At 37.8% G+C, this 20,581-nt stretch overlaps 1 protein-coding gene across 1 annotated transcript in view; it reads left to right on the top strand.

The window, feature by feature from the left end:
* PCLO (piccolo presynaptic cytomatrix protein) overlaps positions 1 to 3,245 on the top strand; it is a 367,233-nt gene extending 363,988 nt beyond the window's left edge. Inside the window, 1 exon segment of the mRNA XM_010580944.1 lies at positions 3,105 to 3,245. Coding sequence (XP_010579246.1) covers positions 3,105 to 3,245 — 141 coding nt within the window.
* Positions 3,246 to 20,581: the final 17,336 nt, after the last annotated feature.

Below are 20,581 nucleotides of genomic sequence, written 5' to 3'. Positions count from 1 at the left end.
AACCATAAGGGGTGAGTAGACCAGTAAAGAAGAACCCACAGAGTCCTATGGAAAAATAATCCCTCAAGTTGTTAAGGAAGGAGATAGTGAGGGAGTTAGCCATAGGAACAGTCAGCCTGAGACTTGGCAATATTTCCGCAGTAACTCTGTGATATGTACTGGTGCTGCACACCAGGCCTAAGAGAACGAAGACTGTAAAAGGAGCAGGGAACGAGTTTAAAACACACAAAAGGTGTTTCTTCTCACACAACTTGGAGTTTGAGCTGTAAAATTTATTGCTGTAATATATTGTGGATGCTAAATATTTTCATGGAAAACGTAACTGGAGAAAATGATTGGGCAAAATACCTCATAAGCCTGTTAAATACAAACATGCCATTGTGAGTCAGGAAGTCAATCGTCCACAGATCATAGTAGGTATTTTGGGAAAGTGTCACTACATGATTGTCTTGTTCTTAATTTCTGCCTTATACACTGCCCTATACACTTTTGGAAGCAGAATGTTTGCCTGGAGAGGTCTTTGATCTGACTCAGTACATCTGTTTATACATGCTCTTCGTACTTATCAGTCAATTTGTTCCTGTGGCAAAGCATGAAGTTGGCTGATTTGAATGTTGAATTTGAGTGATGCACATCTAGGGGCAAAGAGATGGACATTGTCAAAAGAGATTTGGGGGAGGGGGACATGAAACAAAACCAGAATGTATAGAACAGAAATGGAATTGGGAGATTAAGGCACAAAGTAATATCAGAGAGAGGGACTAAAATGAGATCAAACATGGTAATCATAGAAGGTACGTTGTAAAGAGACATGAGAACCAACTGGAGGCAGAAATTAGGACAAGGATCTGCACTGTAAAAATCAACAACAAGAGCTGTGAATATTAGCAATAAAAATGGGACTATGGACTATTGGGAAAAAAAAAATTTAAAAAAAGGAGAGAAGAAAATAAAAGCTAGAACTTTCTGGTCAGGAGTATTGGGAATAAGGAAAAAAAAAAACCCTGAGACTAGATGATTCAGGATAACAACTCTGGAATTTAAAGCCTGGAGCAGGGAAGAAACAAGGCTGAGAGACAGACAAGCTGGAGAAGACAGATACTAGGGATCCAGCTGGGAGGAGTGGAGAGAAGGATCAGGGACAGAAGTGATGAAAAATTTGTCAGAAATTTTTTTCTGTCCTGAAACTGTTGATGTGTCAGAATGAAAACATTCTGCAGAAAACATTTTGACAGGTTTCAGACAGGCACTTGCCTCAGCCCCTGGCAGCTTGCTTGCTCGCTTCCCTGGTTTCCCTATTCCCTGGCAACCCACCTGGGTTTCCTTCTGGAAGACACTAAGCTCCTGGCTCCTTCACCTTGTTCCCTAGCTGGCCTCTGACTGACTGGCTTGCTGCAATTAGAAATATATAATGTCCTATGTGAGGGTAATCAGAAAAAAAGGGAAGAATGTTTTTCACAGATGTTCTGGTTGGCTTGCCAGCTTCTAGACTGTCCATTTCTTCAGGAAAACACTGAGCCAGGTGACCTAGAAAGCCACCAGCAGTAGAGGCAGGCTGCCTATTTTCCCCAAGGATGGGCTTTCTGATGAGTGAGGTGGAGTTCCCTAACAGCTCATTGCCTAAGGGTCATTTTGTCTTTCCTCCTCAAACCTGTTGACTAATGGGCATGTAGGTGTCTAAGCTGTCTGGGTACATACCTTACTTGCCAACTGATATCAAAATTGGCCAGGGAACAGGGAAGATCATCCAGGAAAATGATTGCAATTTTTTTTCCTTTTTTTTTTTTATTTCCATTGTAATGTAAATTTTGCATTTGTTACTTTGTTTCCCAAATCAGAATGGAAAATTTTCAATATTGTCGAAGGTCTTGATTACTGGAAACTATAGTTCTTCTGCAGTTGTGTTGCATGTCTACTGCCGTATGGTCTCTTCCAGCATCTCAGTGGAGTACAAAATCCTTGACTTCTGCCATTCTTCTGTTAGCCTAGATCTTTGAAACCAAGCAACAAAATGCCCTATTTTCTCTCCTGCTGGTTCACTCAGAGGGTAACAGCCTCCTACTGTTATCAGTTACCTCCCTTGCGCATTGCGAGAGGTCTGCTCAGTGACCGTGAATATTAAAAACCTGCTGCTAATCCTATCATGGAAATGCAGTTTTTCATGAGTTGTTTTTCTTTTTGAAAAACTTAGGAAGCTGATAAAAAAAAAAAAAAAAAAGCATTGAGCTTGTTAATTCAGTTCCTCAGTAATTAAGAAATGGTAAAATCCATCTGAATGTGTAACTATAACTGACCCCCTGAAGTATATATATTATCAAAAGTATTTCTCCCAGAAACACATAGAATGAACCTAGAGACCCACAGAACGAATCAAGTCCTTCAGAGAAGTCTATTGCTTGCACGGCATGAACCTGCTTAGCTGGAAAACATGTGCCTGTAGGATATGTCAGGGAAAGCCTTGAACACCCAGCCTGCACAGCTCCCAGAAGTGCCGGGGCTGTTCCTCGCCCTTCCCACTCACCGTGGCTGGGCGAGCAAGAGCCGTAAGACCAGACGCAATACTGTGACTCTCAGCAGAGCCACAGCAGGAAGGAGATTTCAGACCAAGTCTACATTTTAGCTTAGACTACTGCTTGCTGAGGTCAGAAACCAGAACTCTGGACTTTCTCACACGCTAGTCTGCTCTGAGTTACAGCCTATATATGTAGGGCACCCTCTGACTCCCGTGCACTCAAAAAGGGCCGGTACTTTGCCTGCACAAAGCTTTACCCTGTAACTTAAAACTTGACCTTGTGTTCGTCTTTGGCAACCAGCAGGTGAACAAATTGCTCACTGAATTTTAGAATTGTCATCCAGTTGCTACATCCCATGATAATAAAATCGAAGAGAGGGAAGGTTCAGTTTTCACAGGACTTCCTTTCTATTGGAAAGATGACTCTGTAGAAAGGCTCATGGTCAGTGTTTCTTTCCTCCTCTGTGGGTACAAAAACAGAGCTCCAAGTTTCTGAATTTTTTGTGTTTGCCAGCAAACGCAGTATGTTGATATGCACAATGATAATTATGTGCATAATGATAATTATGTTTTATTATTATTATATTTCCAGATTCTGCTTGTCTCCAATGGAGGGAAGTTTATGAAAAAGACACTGATTGGAGAAGCTTATATCTGGCTTGACAAAGTGGATCTAAGGAAAAGAATAGTAAACTGGCACAAACTGTTGGTCAGCTCCACACAAACACACTGAGCAGAGCTGTCTGCTTAGGGCACAAAACCTGCAGAGTCTGCTATAAACAGCATTACTCCAAGACTATAGTTTGATATCATTGTGTTTAGCTAGTCTTTCAGAATACAAAGTAGAAAAGAGCAGTCTCTGGGCTACATAGCACACTTAAATGAGGGCTAGTACACTTGTTTTGCTGCAAAAGACAGCAAAGTAAAAGAAAACCTGGGCCCAGAAGTTAAAGTAAGGCTGTTTGAAATGAAGACTGATACGAGGGCTCCGTGTTGTTGGACTCTTTGTGAAGAGAGTAACTGTGAAGGAAATAATGAAGGCTGGAAGGCAGGTGTTAATGCAGAGTTCGGCTGCAGCCGGAGGTAGTGTGATGGAAAGAGCAGTCTGGTTTTCTGTGCAACCAGAAGGAGATCATTTTATGCAAAAGCACCTAGGGTGACTGACTTTCCGAATCTCACTTATCAGAAGTGCAAAACTTGTTCCTCTGCACCTTAGGATCTCTGATAATTTGCTGTAGTGAGATTATGCCACTTGACACAAACAGCAATGTGTTTGCAAGAGTGGTAATGTTATTTTACATTACTTTTTTCCTTCTTTCTTTTTCTTTCAAAAACTATGCTGTGGAGAATCAGATCTGATTGTTTCCTTTGTTTCTGTCTGTTAACAATGAGTATAAACCACTGTCCTAGAATGTAATGGATAAAACTATATTAATGGTCTATAATTTAGGATGTGGTTTTAAAGAGAAAGGACGGGATGTAACCTGCACTACATCAGGAAGAAAAAATGCTGTTTCGATGTCAGTGACACTGTACTTCACCTTACCCTATGAATCAGCAGTTTTTAAAAAGCTTGGAATTGAAGAGTTTTAAGCACCGGAACTAACACAATTATTTCAACTAGTCCTTCCATTTTTCAGCAACAAGTCTTGTTCTGAAACCGTACAGAGACGATGAATTCTAGGTTATTTTGTGGGCACTTCGGAGCAATAGACCCACCGTGCTAACACCGGCCCTCTCGGTGCAGGGCTCTGTATCAACACCAGTGACACACTTGAAATCTAAGGGGAAAGGATAGCAGGGCAGTTACTGCCTGGATGCTGTTGCATTAGAGAGAATTAAGAATATCCTTTCGCTATCTCAGGTGAGTGTCTGAGTATAATCCACTCAACAGCGTGGCTTCTCAGTTAGGAAAGAAGTAAATAGGAGGGTAACTTGCACCATTTAAGACTGTGTCAGCACTTCCACGCTTAAAAGTCCCACTTTCAGGGGCTTGAAGCCGAGCAGTTAGCTCACTTGGGAAAGGCTTAGGCTAGGTGTTGTATTTTCCATTGTGCCATTTTTGAAGAAGAAGGGAGAGATTCTTCTCCCATTCCTAAAAGTATAGCAGTTCCTTCAAAAAACAAGAATCAGTATGGTACTAACTCCCGTTTACTTGGAAGTTGTTTAATATTTCACAGCTTCATTAAAAAGTAGTTTCCCTGAAAATATTACCCGATGACCTTTGCATATTTAAAAAGAAAATGACCAAACGTCTGTACTTCAGACATTTATTTTTCTTGCCCATGAGGACTTTTCACAAAGTATGTAATGTACTTCTTCTTATATTTTCTGAATATATGTAGTACACTTCCACAGGTTGTGCAAGACCAACTGAAAATATTCTTCTGGAAAATAATATGTGCTTTAAAAAGAAAGAAAAATAAGGCTCAGTTTATTCAGAAGCCGGACTGACCATGAAAAGCTACACCATTTAATCTGGTGACAATTCCCACATAGAGTTTTTGATTTATCTTTGTCAACTTAAAATAACAGCGTGGAAAAGGAATATGAGAAGAAACACACAGAAGATTTTAATGCTACACACACCAAGGAAACTCCTGTTATTGATAACCTGCTGGTAGCCTGCTTAACTTGCAAGCAGAGCAATCTTACCAAAATCTTATTAGCTGTCTTAAAAACACAACATCACTGACAGTGGAAGTAGGATGTGTGCTTTAATGTTGAATTTTATGCTTTCACCAGTATATGTATACCCTACCTCTCATATATTTTAAAAACAATCCTCTGGAGTTATTGTAAACATCCTATATGTTTTGATGTTGTGTATGTTTTTATAAGAAGATAAATACTTCAAAGAAAAAATCCCCGATTGAACCAAAAAATCCTATGTGGATATATTTGACGTATGTGTTGCTCTTTTGGTGGGTTATTTTGCATTCCTGATGGCTATAGCGTGTTCTCTCTTTGAAAAAAGACCAAAAAAAAAAAAAAAAGTCCAGTTTCAATTACTGTGTGAAGTACAAGCCATGAGGTGTGCAATTTTGTGCAAACTGCTGGTAATTTTGTTCTTGCTAAGATTTATTATAAAGACAGCAAGTCACGCTGGTAGTTGCTATGGAGATTTCCAGCAGGAACGAGCACTATCTGGCTGCCTTACTGGGAAGCCTGTAATCATCACTCTTAATTGAGAAAGCGGACAGGCGTGCTTTGCTCTCACACACATACAAATGTGGCCAATATTTTTATAAAATAGTTGTGTTGGGTGGTATAGCTGCGGCTGTATGGAACAGCTACCTTTGTGGGGTAATCGGCTGTCGGCAACTTTGATTCTCTGAACAACACACAAAATGTTTCTGCATGTTGAAATGGCAGTTTTGGACTCCTATCACGAAACACAAAGAGTAGAGTTTGTCAGGAACGCGGCACGGCCTTGACCAGCTACAGCAAGGACAGGGCTCCTTTGGTGTCACCCAGGATGGGCTAGTGACAGACCTGGGTCCATGCTCTCCCTCTGTTTCGAGGCAGCATCATTCAGAGGTCAGAGGATGCTTCCAAAGTGTGCCAAGTTCCGTTTTTTGACCAAATTTCTAGGTTGTACTGGAATCACTCTATGCAACACAGATTCATGTTTGAATGCATTTTTTTTTCTTTTTTTTTTTCTTGTTTTATGAATGAAGTCAGGAAAAACTCTCTTGTGACAATATTTTTTAAAAAATAATCAAACAAGGACTATTAGTATTTTTTTACTTTTTTGTATAGATCTCAGTATATTTTTTTCACTTTTTTCTCATTAATTTTGTTTCTTTTATCTGGCCAAAAGTGTTTAGATGTGGCAACAGCTTTTATCATATCTGAGTGATTGATTATTAATGAGTTCACACATTTCTACAATTGCTTGGAAGACACATATTGCAGGAAGGCAATAGCAGAGACATTTTAACTTTTTTTATTCATAAATCTGCTGAGTCAACAGAGATTGAAGCTGCTTCTTTGTTCAAGGCCTTGTATAGTGGAAACAAGCTGAAAAATGAGCAAAAGCACAGTGTGTGTGTTTACAAATGACAGGGATTTCTAACGTTATCATTATTATTATTATGCATACAATGAGCAGCAAACAGCCAGGTTTTTTTTTCCGGGTTAAAACTAGACATGAGAGTTTCTATGATGAATGTTGAGCTAGTTCTTTATCATTACACTTTAAAGGGATAGTATCCAGGGGCAATGAGTGCTGCTTCTTTATTATTACCCATGTTTTTACATTACATGGATCCTGTGTGGAAGAAACAAAAACCCAATCCAAACCAGCTGAAGTCAATAACAACCAATCTGTTGACTTAAACTGGCTTTAAATCAAGACCTAGGAAATATTTGCATGGTTAGGCTGTGGGATATGGTAGCTGGTAACCAGCTGATATTGATTCCTACTTTGAGGATGATGATGAAGAAAAAGAAGACATCTATTATATTGTAAGCTAGTGTGTGCCCAATAGAGATTATTTAATTAGGATTTAGTTTCATGGAGATATCATAAAGATGTTAATAGTATTTTTTTAAATTATTATTTGAATCATAACTGACACTATTTTTAAGTACTTTATTTTCATTGCTACAATGTTGAATGTCCCAGATTTCATTATTTGAGTATATATCTAGATATGTACATACCTATGTGAATAACGGAGAAAATTTGCATTTATGTGAGTGTAACTTATAAAGGTAATGAAACAGAGAGGAAATTTAGTGTAAGTATCCACCTACATTATATTTAAACCCTAGTCCTACATGCCTTGTGAATTTTCAGTACACCTGGCATGCAGGATCAGTTGCTCTTTATGAATACATGTTGCCTTTAGAAGGAAAACAGAAGGAATAAGTGAAACCGGATACTCTCTCTTTAAATCATGAGAAGCATTTTAATGTTTTCTATATGTTCTGGTTTATTATTTTGAAAAGATTAGTAAGCAAATATATTGATGAGCTCAAAATTATAATATATATAGATATCCATAACTCAAAATAGATGATTTGAGCAAAAGCCGTTTTCTTAATTTGTTACCCTGTAAATAGGTATACATTTTTGTAAAACAAACTGAGTTTAAATTATTAACTCCATCTGACATCCAAGCATGTGAATGTGTCCTTATTTGATTGTATCTTATAGATGTTCAGTGACGTGCTCAGGTGCTCAACAATGGCTGACTAGCGTGTGTGCTGTCATGCTACGGACAATGTGTACAGCATACCCAATGTTTAAAAAAATGCAAAAACACCAAAAAACCCACAAAAACACAAAAAAAAAGATTAGTCTTTGGAGAAATGTAATGTTTCCACAGTGAATGTTGCATGCATAGATGGTGGTTTGTTGATATTCATTTTGGTTTGAATTTCTTTTAATTTTCATTTTGCTTCCAGATTCATCAGGAAAAAAAAAATACAGACTTGTTCTAAAAGTTGTAAAAACTGAAACAAAAATGGTATGAGAATTGTATAAAAATGCTTGTAAATCTGTCTCAGTTTTCACTTTATGTATAAATCCATGTCATGGTTTTGTGATTGTATACAGGATGTATCTTGAGAACTTATGCAAATTGTGCTGTATAAAGGCTGTTATCCCAGTCTGACAAATAAATATTTAAAATATCTGCTTTGGTTTCTTTTCCCTAATTAACAGGAAAATCTATTTTGCTGGTTCAAATTTACTATTTGTTGACCACAGTGGTTTTATTGTAATGCTGTACACACTACTCATATTAATCTGTCCTATTTTGGCATTAGCACAGCTCCCAGGGCATCAGTGATGTCCCATGTTTCATTTTGAAATAAGGAATGGTTAGTTCATTAAAAGTTTTCTTCAAACAAGTCAGAACCAGAATCGACATGCAGCTTGTTGATATCTTCACACAGATTCATCTCTGGCATCCTAAATAGACAACATACAAATGTGCATATGTCAGCACAGTTTAGCAATGAACAGGGTTTTGTCTCCTCGCTGCGAAGAAAAGATGAATTGAAAATATAGCTTAACTCTGTACCCTTTTAAGTTCCTGATGAAGGCAGAATAAGAAAGCATCTGATAAACCCTAAAGGGATTTTCTGGCTCTTCCTTCCAGTAGAAAGAAGGTTTCCAGGAACAATATCTTTTAGACCTTATTATAAACAAGAAATCAGTTTCTTTCAGCAATCATTTTTATATTACTGAATCGTGCCTGACTTGTAGAATATCCGTGAGGTTTTCCCATAAAGCTTGCATTTCTGAGCCACGTCTAGATCTATATTTATTATATTTATGTAGTTTCCCTCTTTGATACGAATAACAAAAAATTTGTGCTCCCCAGGTAAGATAAATTGATAATTGATGTTTGAGTCTGGCACCTGGAACACATAGCCTGGTATTTTTTCTATCAGTTGATGCCCTTTTCTCAAAAAATAATGTAGTGAGAAACAGGCAACAGCTTTGAGGATGCCTCAAGAAGAGGTGCCGTTTTTCGCATTACCCGTGACACAAGCTAACTTCTATTAATATCCATCAGGAGCCAAACCCTAGTCTTCCCAGTACCTGCCTTAATCACAGAGATATACGTTCAGGGTACTTTGGGTACCTCTCTCTGAGGAAATAGTCATGGCTACAACCAACACTTCACCCCACGCTCAGCCCCACTTCTGAGCATCCTCTTTTATTTTGGTAAGGAAGCTCCCGCCCAGCATGGTGGGCCTCTAGAAATGGTTAGAAAGCATTTCTGAAGTGTTAAGAACTTCATGGGACAGAAAGCTGACTGGAATTAGCTGCCATGGAAGCTGTAGGTTTATCTGAATCCAGCTCCAGGAAACTAGTTTACGGAAAGAAAATCCCAGTGTCCTTTCACACACACACAGAGAGAATGAATAAATAATATGCCTCTTTTTAAATAATTAACAGTTTAACAAAAATGTGTGTTTACTCAGTTAAAGCACTCAGCAAAGTGCTGAGTATGCATGAAATATTTCCTCACAGTGCTATTGTGGGGTTTAAGCCAGCTCCTATACATGGTATATGATGTGAAACTGGGAATTGGGCAGTTCATGGAATGTTTTTAAGATACAGGCTGAAATTAAAGGTTGTATAGAGAGAAGTCACTGAAAAATATACACAGAGATTCAGCTTAGCATTCTGGCTCTGAGGCCGGGTCCCTCAGTTCCCAGATACTGGAATCAAAGCCCAAACAGTCACCAAGTTCACAGCATGAGAAGAGCCCAGGCTTCCAATTGCCGCAAGCGCGGGGCTGCGCTGCCCGACGCAGCATCGTCGGGCACTGCAGCTACCTGCCACTCACTGCTGCTACAGCTGCTTGAGCAGATGGGTGCTACATTTTTTATTATTGTTTTTTAAACCAAAATAGGTCTAACTTACTCCTGTCTCTTCCAGTGAAGTCACATATGAGGGACGCTTGCTGCTGTATTCTGTCCTCACTTCAGTGCACTCTCCCTTCAGGACTTTGTTTTCGGGGCCTCTCTTCTTACAGGTTTTACAGATTTGTCAACTCAACACACCTTGGTTTCTCTTATATTAGTAACTCAAACATGTCTGGACATAATAACTTATACTTTTAAATTGTTAAAACTGTCTGCGGGAACTCGGGTCTCCAGGCATATTGACCTGACCATGAATCCCCATGTGCTTTGGGAGATCTCCGCAAGGGCTTTCTTCCCACGGACCACTAAGCGGTTGAGGTCTAGCAGAAGTTACGGCTCCCCAGTTATGCCAACATGCCAAATAGTATTTGTAAAAAAAACAGTGACAGGGTTCACCCTTTTCCATGTAGGCCATCTGGAATGGACTGGCTCATGCTTAAGTGTCTCAAAACAAGTAACTCTGCCAAAATCAGCTATTGAGAGCAGTCTCAGGCATTAGAGGTCTGTGTGTCACTTGATGTGTCAGAGCTGTGTTGAGGGATATGCTGATAACAAAAAGGTACGTACAACTGCAGGTTGACACTCCAGCCCATATTCTGTGTGGAACTGATTCTCACTGAATATCACATTATATTTGGAAAAAAAAAATACAGTACAACAGTCCTTAGAAGACATCACAACCAGGGGCCATCCAAAAGTTTCAGGTGCCATTTAAAAAACCTCAAAGGGCATGTAATCTAAAACCACAAAAATATTCAAGAGAACTACTATTACTGCAAGTCTTCTCCTTCCCTTTAGCCTGGCATGGATCCACAAACAAGAAAAATAAACAAAAATTGCAAACTCAAAGGGCTGAATGCTGGTGGGTTGGGTGGTGGAACTACTAGCCTACATATTCCTGTTCCTACCAGGAACTTTGCCTCTTTGCTGTCTGGCTACTAAGTGACCCAGCTTCAACAGGATTATTAATGCAAAAATGTTTGAATAAAAAGGATGCTAGAACAGGTGTTAGACAGGTCTGCTGTAAACTACTGTACAGTGTAATTTAGTCTTAAACATGGCTGCCCTATTTCCCTGTGCATTTAGTCCATTGCTTTCTTGACATATGAAGTCAAAACAAAAATTCTTCTTTGACTAGTCGTCTCACCATATTCTTGGTGCCAGGAATAGCTATGGAACACACAAGACTCCTCCTACTCAGTAGGGAACAGGAGACACTCAGAAATTAGGTTTCATTTCAGAGATATTTTTCTTGGTGAAGTATTTGACCTTCATATACAAAGGCCGTAATTTTCTTTTTTTCCCAAACTAATTCGCTTTCCTGTGTGCCAAGATAGGGTCAGGCTGCAGTGCAGGACTTTAGTGGGGAAAAGGCACAGAGAGTCAAGTTGCTGCACAGCACTACATCTCTCCTGCTTCAGGAGCTTCTATGCCAAAAAAGAAACAACCAGTGGGACAATCAGCTCCAAGTGGGATGCAAAAGTCAAGTAGACAAAGAGCTGCAGCATTGCAGTGAAAGTGGAATAGGACTAGTCCAGGGCCTAAAACCCCTATAGTCCTCTTTTTATTAAAGAAGGTACAATATTTAAGCAATGACTAGCACAGCTACTGGAAGGATGTTCAATTCTCCAGATTTTTCTAAAAGTGGTCTGTTCAATGGATTGTGATTCTACTTGCTCTTATTCACAGAAAGTCCTTGATTAATTTATTTCTAATTAATCATTGGAAATATTATAATTCATTATTAAATTAGTTTCTGAGCTTATTGCATGTGCGTATGTTTAAGAATAAAAAACAGTAGTGGTTCTGTTTAATAGTTTGTGTCACGAATTCATCATACGAACATGAAAAATTCTATTAAATTGAGGATTTAAGGGATTCACAGAGGATTTTGAACAAACATTCCCTGCTAATTCTACAAGTAGGAGCTATAATGACTCCGACATCTCCCATTCAGCATCAGAAAATGACAGAGTACTGTTAATACACAAAGATTTGAAGTCCTGCTCCAAATATTAATTAAACACTAATTATTATCTATGAAGAATAGCTGAAAGGAATGCAATAAATACAAAACAGGAAAGCATAAGATACCTTCCATGAAGTGTATTTAAAATGCCAGAAGAACAAATATTGTGGAGATAAAGGTGTTAGAGAATGGGGATTGGGCGTCTATACCCAATCGCTATTTCCATATCTAACTCAAAATTAATTTTCCGTGACTGGCATTTCAAAATACAGAGGAATCAAAATTTGATACTTTTATACTTTTTTTTTTTTTTGCTCATGAAACAGGCCATTTGAAAGCAAGTCCTGATAATGCTAAGAAATGTCTGCATCCTAGTGAGAACACAAGAGGATTGCTGATTTTTCAGCCAGTTACATTTCAAGACTTACCAAGAACAATAAAGACGACTATAAAAATTCACAAGCTTTTTCATCCATGCAATCTAGAGAAAGTAGGGAAGTGCTATTCCTTTTCTTTCACAGGTGAAGGAGCTAAGGCACAAGAGAGCTACAAGTTTCTTTCCGAAGGTCTTCAAGTTACCACAACTTTCTTGTCTTTCTTTTGTAAATGATAAGCCTTATTCAGTCCCTTCCTCTAAGAGGAAATTAAATAAAAGAAAATCTCATTTCAGCACTGTGTTCTGAAAATCAAATTAATAAAACCTGGAATAATTTTTTATGTCTAAAGAGAGGAGGCCAGAAAGGAAACTCCAACTAAAGAGCAGTAAGCATTCATGCTGACAGCAAGTGCCTGGAGCTTGCATGCTGTCTTTGAAGCAGATTTGGGCTGAACACATTTGGTAACTGCTCAGAGCTGCAGTCTCTCCTCTAATTGACAATGGTAATAACAGGCTCATTTTCATCAACGGCTTTGAGAGTTCGGAGGAGCTTTTACAACCTGGGGGCACTTAATTCTTGCTTCATCTTAGGCATTCAGAAGATGGAATAAAAAAATAAAAATTAGCTACTTGAAAGCTAAGACTCGATTTGTTAGGACTGTTGATTCTGTTCTCAATCTCATCTAGTGTGACTTCAGGGCACAGTAGAATTTAGTATTATTTTTCTTTTCATTATTCTATTATAGATAGAGGGATGCAGGCATGCACACTTTTCAACAGCTTTCCTACCAGAGTTCACTTCATGTCATCTTTGTTCAGTTAATATTGGTGGTTTTGCACTGTTGCTCCACAGAGAGTTTTTTCTTTCTAGTTCTGGTGTATGTCACACAGATGGGAACCCGTCACCTAGTTCACTCCTTGTGTCCCATTGGCATATGATGATGGTTCCTCACTTCTTTAGCTTATATTAACTCTATATTCAAGCATAGAAGAGCCACACATCCTCAAAGGCCTGCATTGTAGGTATTTAAATTTAGGTAAAATAAATCCCACTTTGGAAGTCTTAACTATCATCATGAAGTTGCAAGCCAAGGGAACACTACAATTTTAAAAGCAACAATAGTGCCTGGTAAGCAGACAAGAATGATGTGGTTTAATGAAAATAAATCCTGTGCATTGTCTGAAATCCTTTGTTCATGACACACAAGTTGTTACTATATGATATGTACGATGTTGCTTTCAGAAAAGAATCCAGAGCTCCAGACTGTGTTTGTTTAACACCACTCACACAAAATGGATTCATCTGAGCTATTCAGGGCATTGGGGTAACATCTAAAGCTACCTGAAATGATGTCTCTTTTGCTGAAAGGCCAGGCTTTCTCTGATAGGCAACTTCTTTCAATTATTTTTAGCATATTTCAAATCACATAGTGTAATAAAGAGGCAGAAAACATGCAGAGCATGCACTCTAAAAGCTCAGAAACACAAAAACAAATAAACAGCTAATTTCTTTAAACAATTTTATTTTTCAAATACAGTTTAAAACAAAAAATTTTTTAAATGTTTGAATACTGACAGTCCTGGAATCAGTATTCCCAGGAAGAAATATATTGCAGAATTACTAAGAATTTTTCTAAAGAGTAGGCAGTGCATGCATGCCAAGGAAACGCGACTTAAATTCCTGAAAGAGCCGTGTCTGGTGATGTGCAGCACAGCAACATTTACATAGAGATTTACATTAGAATAGAAAAGCAAGTCTGTGCTTTCTTAATGATGTGCTAGGAAAAAAAAAATAAATACCCTGAATGCATTAAAAGCTTATTGAAATCATTAAAAAGGCTTCCAAATTACATAAGACAAGATTTTCTTGAGTAAAACTTTTGTTTGGAGTAAAACCTCTTTTCGCATTCCTACCATGATGCTTATTAAGATCCTTAAGTTCAACATGATTTTACAGACCATGTTTTTCTGATGCCAAGAGGCTTCTCAAAAGTCTCAGTGAGAGTGAAATTAGGTATTTTGATATCATTAACCTTAGCTTCTATGTCTTGGTATGATCAACACAAAGAGTAAACATTTGAGAGCATAGTAAAACAATGTACCTACACAGAAACTCCAAAGGGCAATATTAATCATTATAATAAGCTCTGAAAGGCAAGGTTTAATCACATAATATCATTACCTAAATAACGAAGTAGTTGTTGGCATATAGGCCAACAAAAAAAGCCAAGAGAAACTGAGAAAAATATTTGATTGTAGTGTTAGTGAAGAAGCAATGTAACAATATTATGAAGTTTGATGCCCGTGGGAAAAACGTTTCCTTGTATCACTGAGTTGCCTTGAAAAATTTTTATGGGCAAATCTTTTTGCATGTTCCAAATAGAAGTAAAGAGTCTCCGTCAAACAAGTTCCATATAATTTTTTTGTTTGTTTTAAGGTAATCAGCATTCGGGAAAAGAGCATCAAGAGGCAAAAGGTTTAAACCGATGCTTTCAGTTCTGTGTATTTAATATCACTGACAGATTCGAATTCAGCAAGTGAAAATAATTCACCAGTATTTTTTATTTTTTTCTGACGCTCTGAAAAACACTCCTGCTATAGCAACACCAAGTAACACCACCAAGCAGCAGCATTTTTGCCAGTGCCACCTGGCTTCTTTTAAGATGTGATGCATCCAAGTTTGCTCTGATTCAGCACTGTGCTATCAGTCACCTTACTGTGTGGGGAGGTTGAAGCAGAAAACACACTCACCCCCACACCTGCTTAAAATTCTGATATACTTAACCTAGTTACATAGTAAAAGATAACACATTAGAGATGACTGCTGAGTTGCAGCAGCCAAGTGTGGCGAATGGCACATAAAAGAGGAGCGCTCTTTCTCTGCCAGGGGAGGTGGAGGACCTGCTGCAGATACCCAACAGCACTGCCCAGGGGCAGCATCCTTACCCAGAGAAACAGGGCTGGCGCCATCCTGCTCTCTTCTCTTCTGCTTCTGCCCCTCTTCCTGCAGGGGCTGCGATTGCCCTTTATACCTTCCCATCTCCTTTGTGCTTTCATGCTTTACGGGGTGTTTTACACGTGATGAGTACATGGTCCGTGTTTTCTCTGCTGTGTCTGAGACGGGTTCGCCCAGCTCTCAGGGCTGCATCACTTCAGTGAGAAGCAGTACAGCAGATGAGATTTGTATTCATGACCTTAGGACCTCTGATGTCATACTACGCTTATATTCTTCAGGCCTCTGCTTATAGACAGGAAAAAGCACAGTACCAGTGACCCATTTGCCTTGGAATTAAATCTAGTCAGTAATTACAAGCCTCTAGTGGTTTCAGGCCATTTTCCAATTACACAAAAAATTTAATCTTTGTTTTAATTGCTGTGATACACTTCACATCTACAAGCATTCGTTAGAGAATCCTAGAGCCCAGTCAAGGTCTGTGTGGATCCATATGAAGAGCTATAAAATAGAAAATTATTTTAAAACTTTTAAAAAAAAAGTTGTGTCATGTTTTCCAAATTAAAAAAAAACCACTATTACTTTTTCTTTAACACTGTAGCTCTTTATTATCAAAGAACAGTTCTTACATTTCAAAGATTCAGGCACTAAACTCCAGGCTGGAGGGTAGCACCTTATCTTTCCCAAGACTAGAATTTAAAAACTTTTTGCTGGACTGAGGCATCTATGGTGGACTGAGAAAGGTAAAGGAGTTGATATTGTTGTGCGTTCAACAACAACTAGGCATTCATGTGAAGTGTGAATGATCATGGTTCATATTCCTCTTTTCTGCCTGTTTCTTGTCCAAGTCTTGAAAACAGGTTTTTCTTCTTTACTAACTTCAGCCAGCCCTTACCCTGTGCTGCCCTGAGCCCCAGCAGCCTGGTCAGACCTCCCACTGGGATGAGGGTGGGCTCAGGGCCCTTACATGTGGGCTGGACAAGAAACCACTGGGCTTGAACGTCTTTCTGGGAGCTGGGGTGAGCTCAGGCTGCACAGAAATCACCGATATGAGTCTGGAAGATTGTCTGCACTCCTAAAGCAAAAATTTGCTGACACGTCCAGTCATTCTTATTTAAATTATTACACTTTAAAGCTAAAGGTCTAACAGGACCGGAAGTTTAAATAGATTGTTCTCAATCACCCTTTGCAAAGTCCACCTCAATATGTAACATAAAGAACCTGTGCACTAGACACCCAAGTTTGATGATTAAAGGCAGAAGCCAGTAAAAGTGGCTGAAGTGCCTCGGTGGACTTAACTCAATGCAGTAGTGCCCATAACACTTCTGCTCACCAGCCACCAGAACTGGGCACGTGAGCTACAGCGCTTACTTCAAACTTCGCATGACAGCAGAGGCTATGGCACTCACAACATTGCTCAAAATCCAGAGTGATATTGGAACTAATCTTCTTTAAAATTTAATAATACAATATTTGGTTTGTTAGAATCAAATGTTAACCCTGACTTTAAAAATTTATGTTGTAGATTAATGAGGCTTTAACAAAAAGTGGGATCTTGCTTGTTAAGAGAAAAAGTGCTCATTAAATATATCCTTGTCAGTCCAGCCCAACTGACCTCATGTATTAGGAAGTATTAGCCACCCAGAAAGGTGTTTGCAAAAGTGATATGCTTGAGTATCTATTAACATTTCTGTTTTATTTGTGTGTATTCATACTGTTAAGCAGTTACCTTTGCAAGGAACCATATACAGATACAGTCTGGGCTTTTAAAAAACCCACTTCAATAGTTATAAGCATAGATTTCTGAAGAATATACTTTTTCACATGTTTATAGATGAGAATAAAAGTGAAGTGAGAGTATGGAAGCTTCAAGTTTTGTGCAGAAGTTGCTGATCTCATTCTGTGTTAACCAGAACGGCAATAATAACAACAATTTTAAATGGCCATTTTTATTTGTAGAAAAGGCATTAATTATTACAAAGATTCCTGGTGTTCTGAATTTTAATATTACTTTTTAATGATAGCCTTGGATCTGTGATACATTTCCAGTATCAGAAACATTTCAGCCAGTCTTCAAGAATCTTGTTTCAAACTTCAAAAGAATACAAAGAATGCTGACTAGGCAACAGCCTAGAGATATGAAACTAAGGAATAAATGAGTGAGTACACTTTCTGTGGAAGAAAACCCAGGGGCTACATAAATCTGGAGCACTCCCCACAAATATATGCCATCATTTTTATTTAGAAGACATCAGCTGAAGATAAAGACAGTATGACTATATCTTATATAAATATGGTGATAAAGTTAGGGGGAAAAAAAGCTTTTCTAAAACTATAAACTAAAAATAAACAACTGTTTTATGGAAAATCGCTTTGTGCAGACACTTCTATTAATTTCCACATACTTTAAATGTTATTAACAGTGATGTAACTACCCAGAAGAATCCAGTTAAATAATTTTTATAACTTATTTAGAATGAAGACCAGTTGTAAGCTGCAATTCTTACGTCTTTTATTAGGATTTGTGAAACTCAGAAGTTTAAGCTTCACATTGGAATTTTTTTTTCTGACATTTAAAGGGTGCTGATTTTAAAGTAAGCAGCAGATGGCACTAGCGACAGCAGCATTGCCCTCAGGTTTACTCATCAGGCATTTAGGCTAGCTATACATAGCAAGTTTTGTAACTTCCAGTAGATTTCAGGGGGAGAAGCTACCCTATCTGATGAGTCTGGACCTTAGTTCTAAGGAAAAAATTAAACAGAAATGTAAAATTGTGTTTTTGCCTGAATAAAATGTTACATGGAAACACATCTTTACAAATATTCTCTTAGCCACATCAGTACTGAGGAAGTCTTGCCTTTAGAAAGCAGCAAATTCTGTGACTGGATCTAGCCCTCTAAAAATTCAAAATGTGTTTCTTCATTAAAAATGAGCAAGTAATTCTTTAGCCCAAGAATTCTGAGGCATGGACTTAACGTAAAAAATATGTAATGAAAACACAAATTTCTTGAATGTATTTCTGAGGTCCTGTGCTAGCCCATACTGTTCATTTTTACAAGCTTGGAGTGTTGGAGACAGTCCAAGCCACTCAGCAGTGATGATGTGACAAAATTTCAGATTTATGGGGCATGTAGGGCTCTCCTTTAGAAGTCCCAGGCTGTGCAGCTGAAAATAATGATGCAAAAAATAACCATGAAACCTGCTGAACTGCCACTGAAACTTTTTTTTTAATGAAGCATTTGCATGCAAAGTGTCATTTTTGGCAGGCTAGCAAGAGGCTTTAGAAAATCATTGGAAAAGTGTATCTTTTAAAAATTAAAAATTACAACAGTATCTACTCATTAGTGCTGTCACGGTCATACACACTTCTGCACATCAAATGAAAAAGCATTTTTAATAGTTTTGATGATGATACTTAAATACAAGTATGTTGAGAAATTGTCTGAGGACTTGTCTGCTAGAACAGGATGCTCTTTTATCTGGGGGTTTGCCAGAAGAGGGTGAATGGCTGGTGTCTTCAATAAGACACTATTTCTTGTTCAGAGTAGGGCCAGAGGAATTTAAACATAATTAAACTTGTGTCTCCATCTGCCACCTTTCCCATACTCCATCTATGCTAAATGTAATGTGAGTAAAGTTCAGAATCAGACACCCTATTTTTAAGCTACAGGTATTGTACCAATAAACATTTTAAATTGCAATTTTATGTATACAGCTACTTGAATATTAGCAAACCAGACTCAAAGACATAAATGAAAATCCATTACTGAAAGAAACATCAACTTGTTTAAGGACATATTTTTCAACACTTCTTTACTGATGTTTACACCTGATTTCAGACAAAGAACTATTTGGAATATATCTGCATATAGGTAGATCTATATATTGGAATATATTCCTGTTCCCACCATCAGGTACTGCTGAGTAAGTGCGATTCTGCAGAAGGAATTTATAAAATTTTTATCATTAATTGCAGAGTGAAAAAGTAAATCTCATTGACCAATTTACCAGCTTAGAAGCCCATCTCCTCTCAGAAGTCAGAAACAATTAGAAGTTTAAACATTGTCTTACAAGCTAACTGAACATTTTTATTTTCAAGCAAAAGTAATTTGTCTTCTTTTCTTTTTTTAATGATGCTGGCTTCTATCAATCTCCATCATGGATCATGACTACAAAAAAAAAGATAAAGAGTGTATCTATCCAAGAAAGTTTACAGTGTGGTGTGTATGTTAAAAAGAATTGCTCATGCTTTACCAGCTCTGGAGAGAAGGGGCAATTCAAACAAGTGAACAGTACTCCTCATAACTCAAACAATCCAAAAAGGTAACAGGAGGTCTTGTTGTGGTCTTGCTGCTCAGAACAGCTTTTAAAATGCTTAGGTATCGAGACAAAAAGAAAAAAACCCTCCACATAAATTTGTGAATTGTAAATAATTTTTTCACCTATAAATATACAAGTAATTATAGGCCAACATTTTAAAATTTAAATTCTAGAATTTTCTGTACAGAGAAGGTATTAATAAACAGAAATATTCATAAAGAGCTAATTACTGAACAAGATTTTAGCATTTTAGTAAGAAAATTCACCCATTCTTTTTGCATTGCAAAATAAGCCATATGGGAAAATGCCCAAAGAGTCAATACGAGAGTGTTGAAAGAAGCCTTAGGTATCTCAGGTCAATGCTGCTACATTTTCATTTGGACACATGGATGAGAGAACATCATGCCTCATTCATAAATAACTACATCTAGCAAGAGTTCTCTTTTAACATATGTTAATAAAATTATCCTATATCTTCTTTCAGTTCAGCTTGCACAAAATTAAAGTTATTGATGTAAATGAGGCATATTTGAGATCACAGAAATTAGGAATGCAAGAGACCTAATATTAGCTTGTCTCTTCTACCAAGGCAATTTTATCCATATGATCATATACATTTTTAAATAACCAAACAAATGCAGCATCCAACATTTTCCTTGGAAAACTGTTGTTTAATAGCTTTTACCATTTGAGTACTCAACCTGGTGCTCTTCAGTTCTAGTTTTGTTTAATTATATAATTTCTACAACTTCAAAAGCAGTAACACTATGTTAACAGACTACTGGTGGCATCTGTAAGATGTGACAGAACATTGTCATTAATCTCTATGTCAAAAAAATCATTAATCAGAGACCAGAAACTCATCAGTTTGTGTTTATGTTTTTCTTCTTTCACCTGTAATATTTTTCCCTGATCTATAAGCAATTAAATTATGTCACTAATGTTTTTAATAAAGTTGGTAGAATCATACCATTGAAGAATCCATAGGATCAAAGGATGATTTTTGCCAGAAGGGACCCTGGAAGGTTGTGTCTGGTGTGTTTTTTGAGGGCTCTGTTG

The sequence above is a fragment of the Haliaeetus leucocephalus genome, unplaced genomic scaffold (assembly GCF_000737465.1).
Source record: "Haliaeetus leucocephalus isolate CR32 unplaced genomic scaffold, Haliaeetus_leucocephalus-4.0 Scaffold751, whole genome shotgun sequence".
Classification (NCBI taxonomy): domain Eukaryota; kingdom Metazoa; phylum Chordata; class Aves; order Accipitriformes; family Accipitridae; genus Haliaeetus; species Haliaeetus leucocephalus.
Note: the sequence above shows the minus strand (reverse complement) of the source record. Positions and strands in the feature narration are given on the sequence as shown.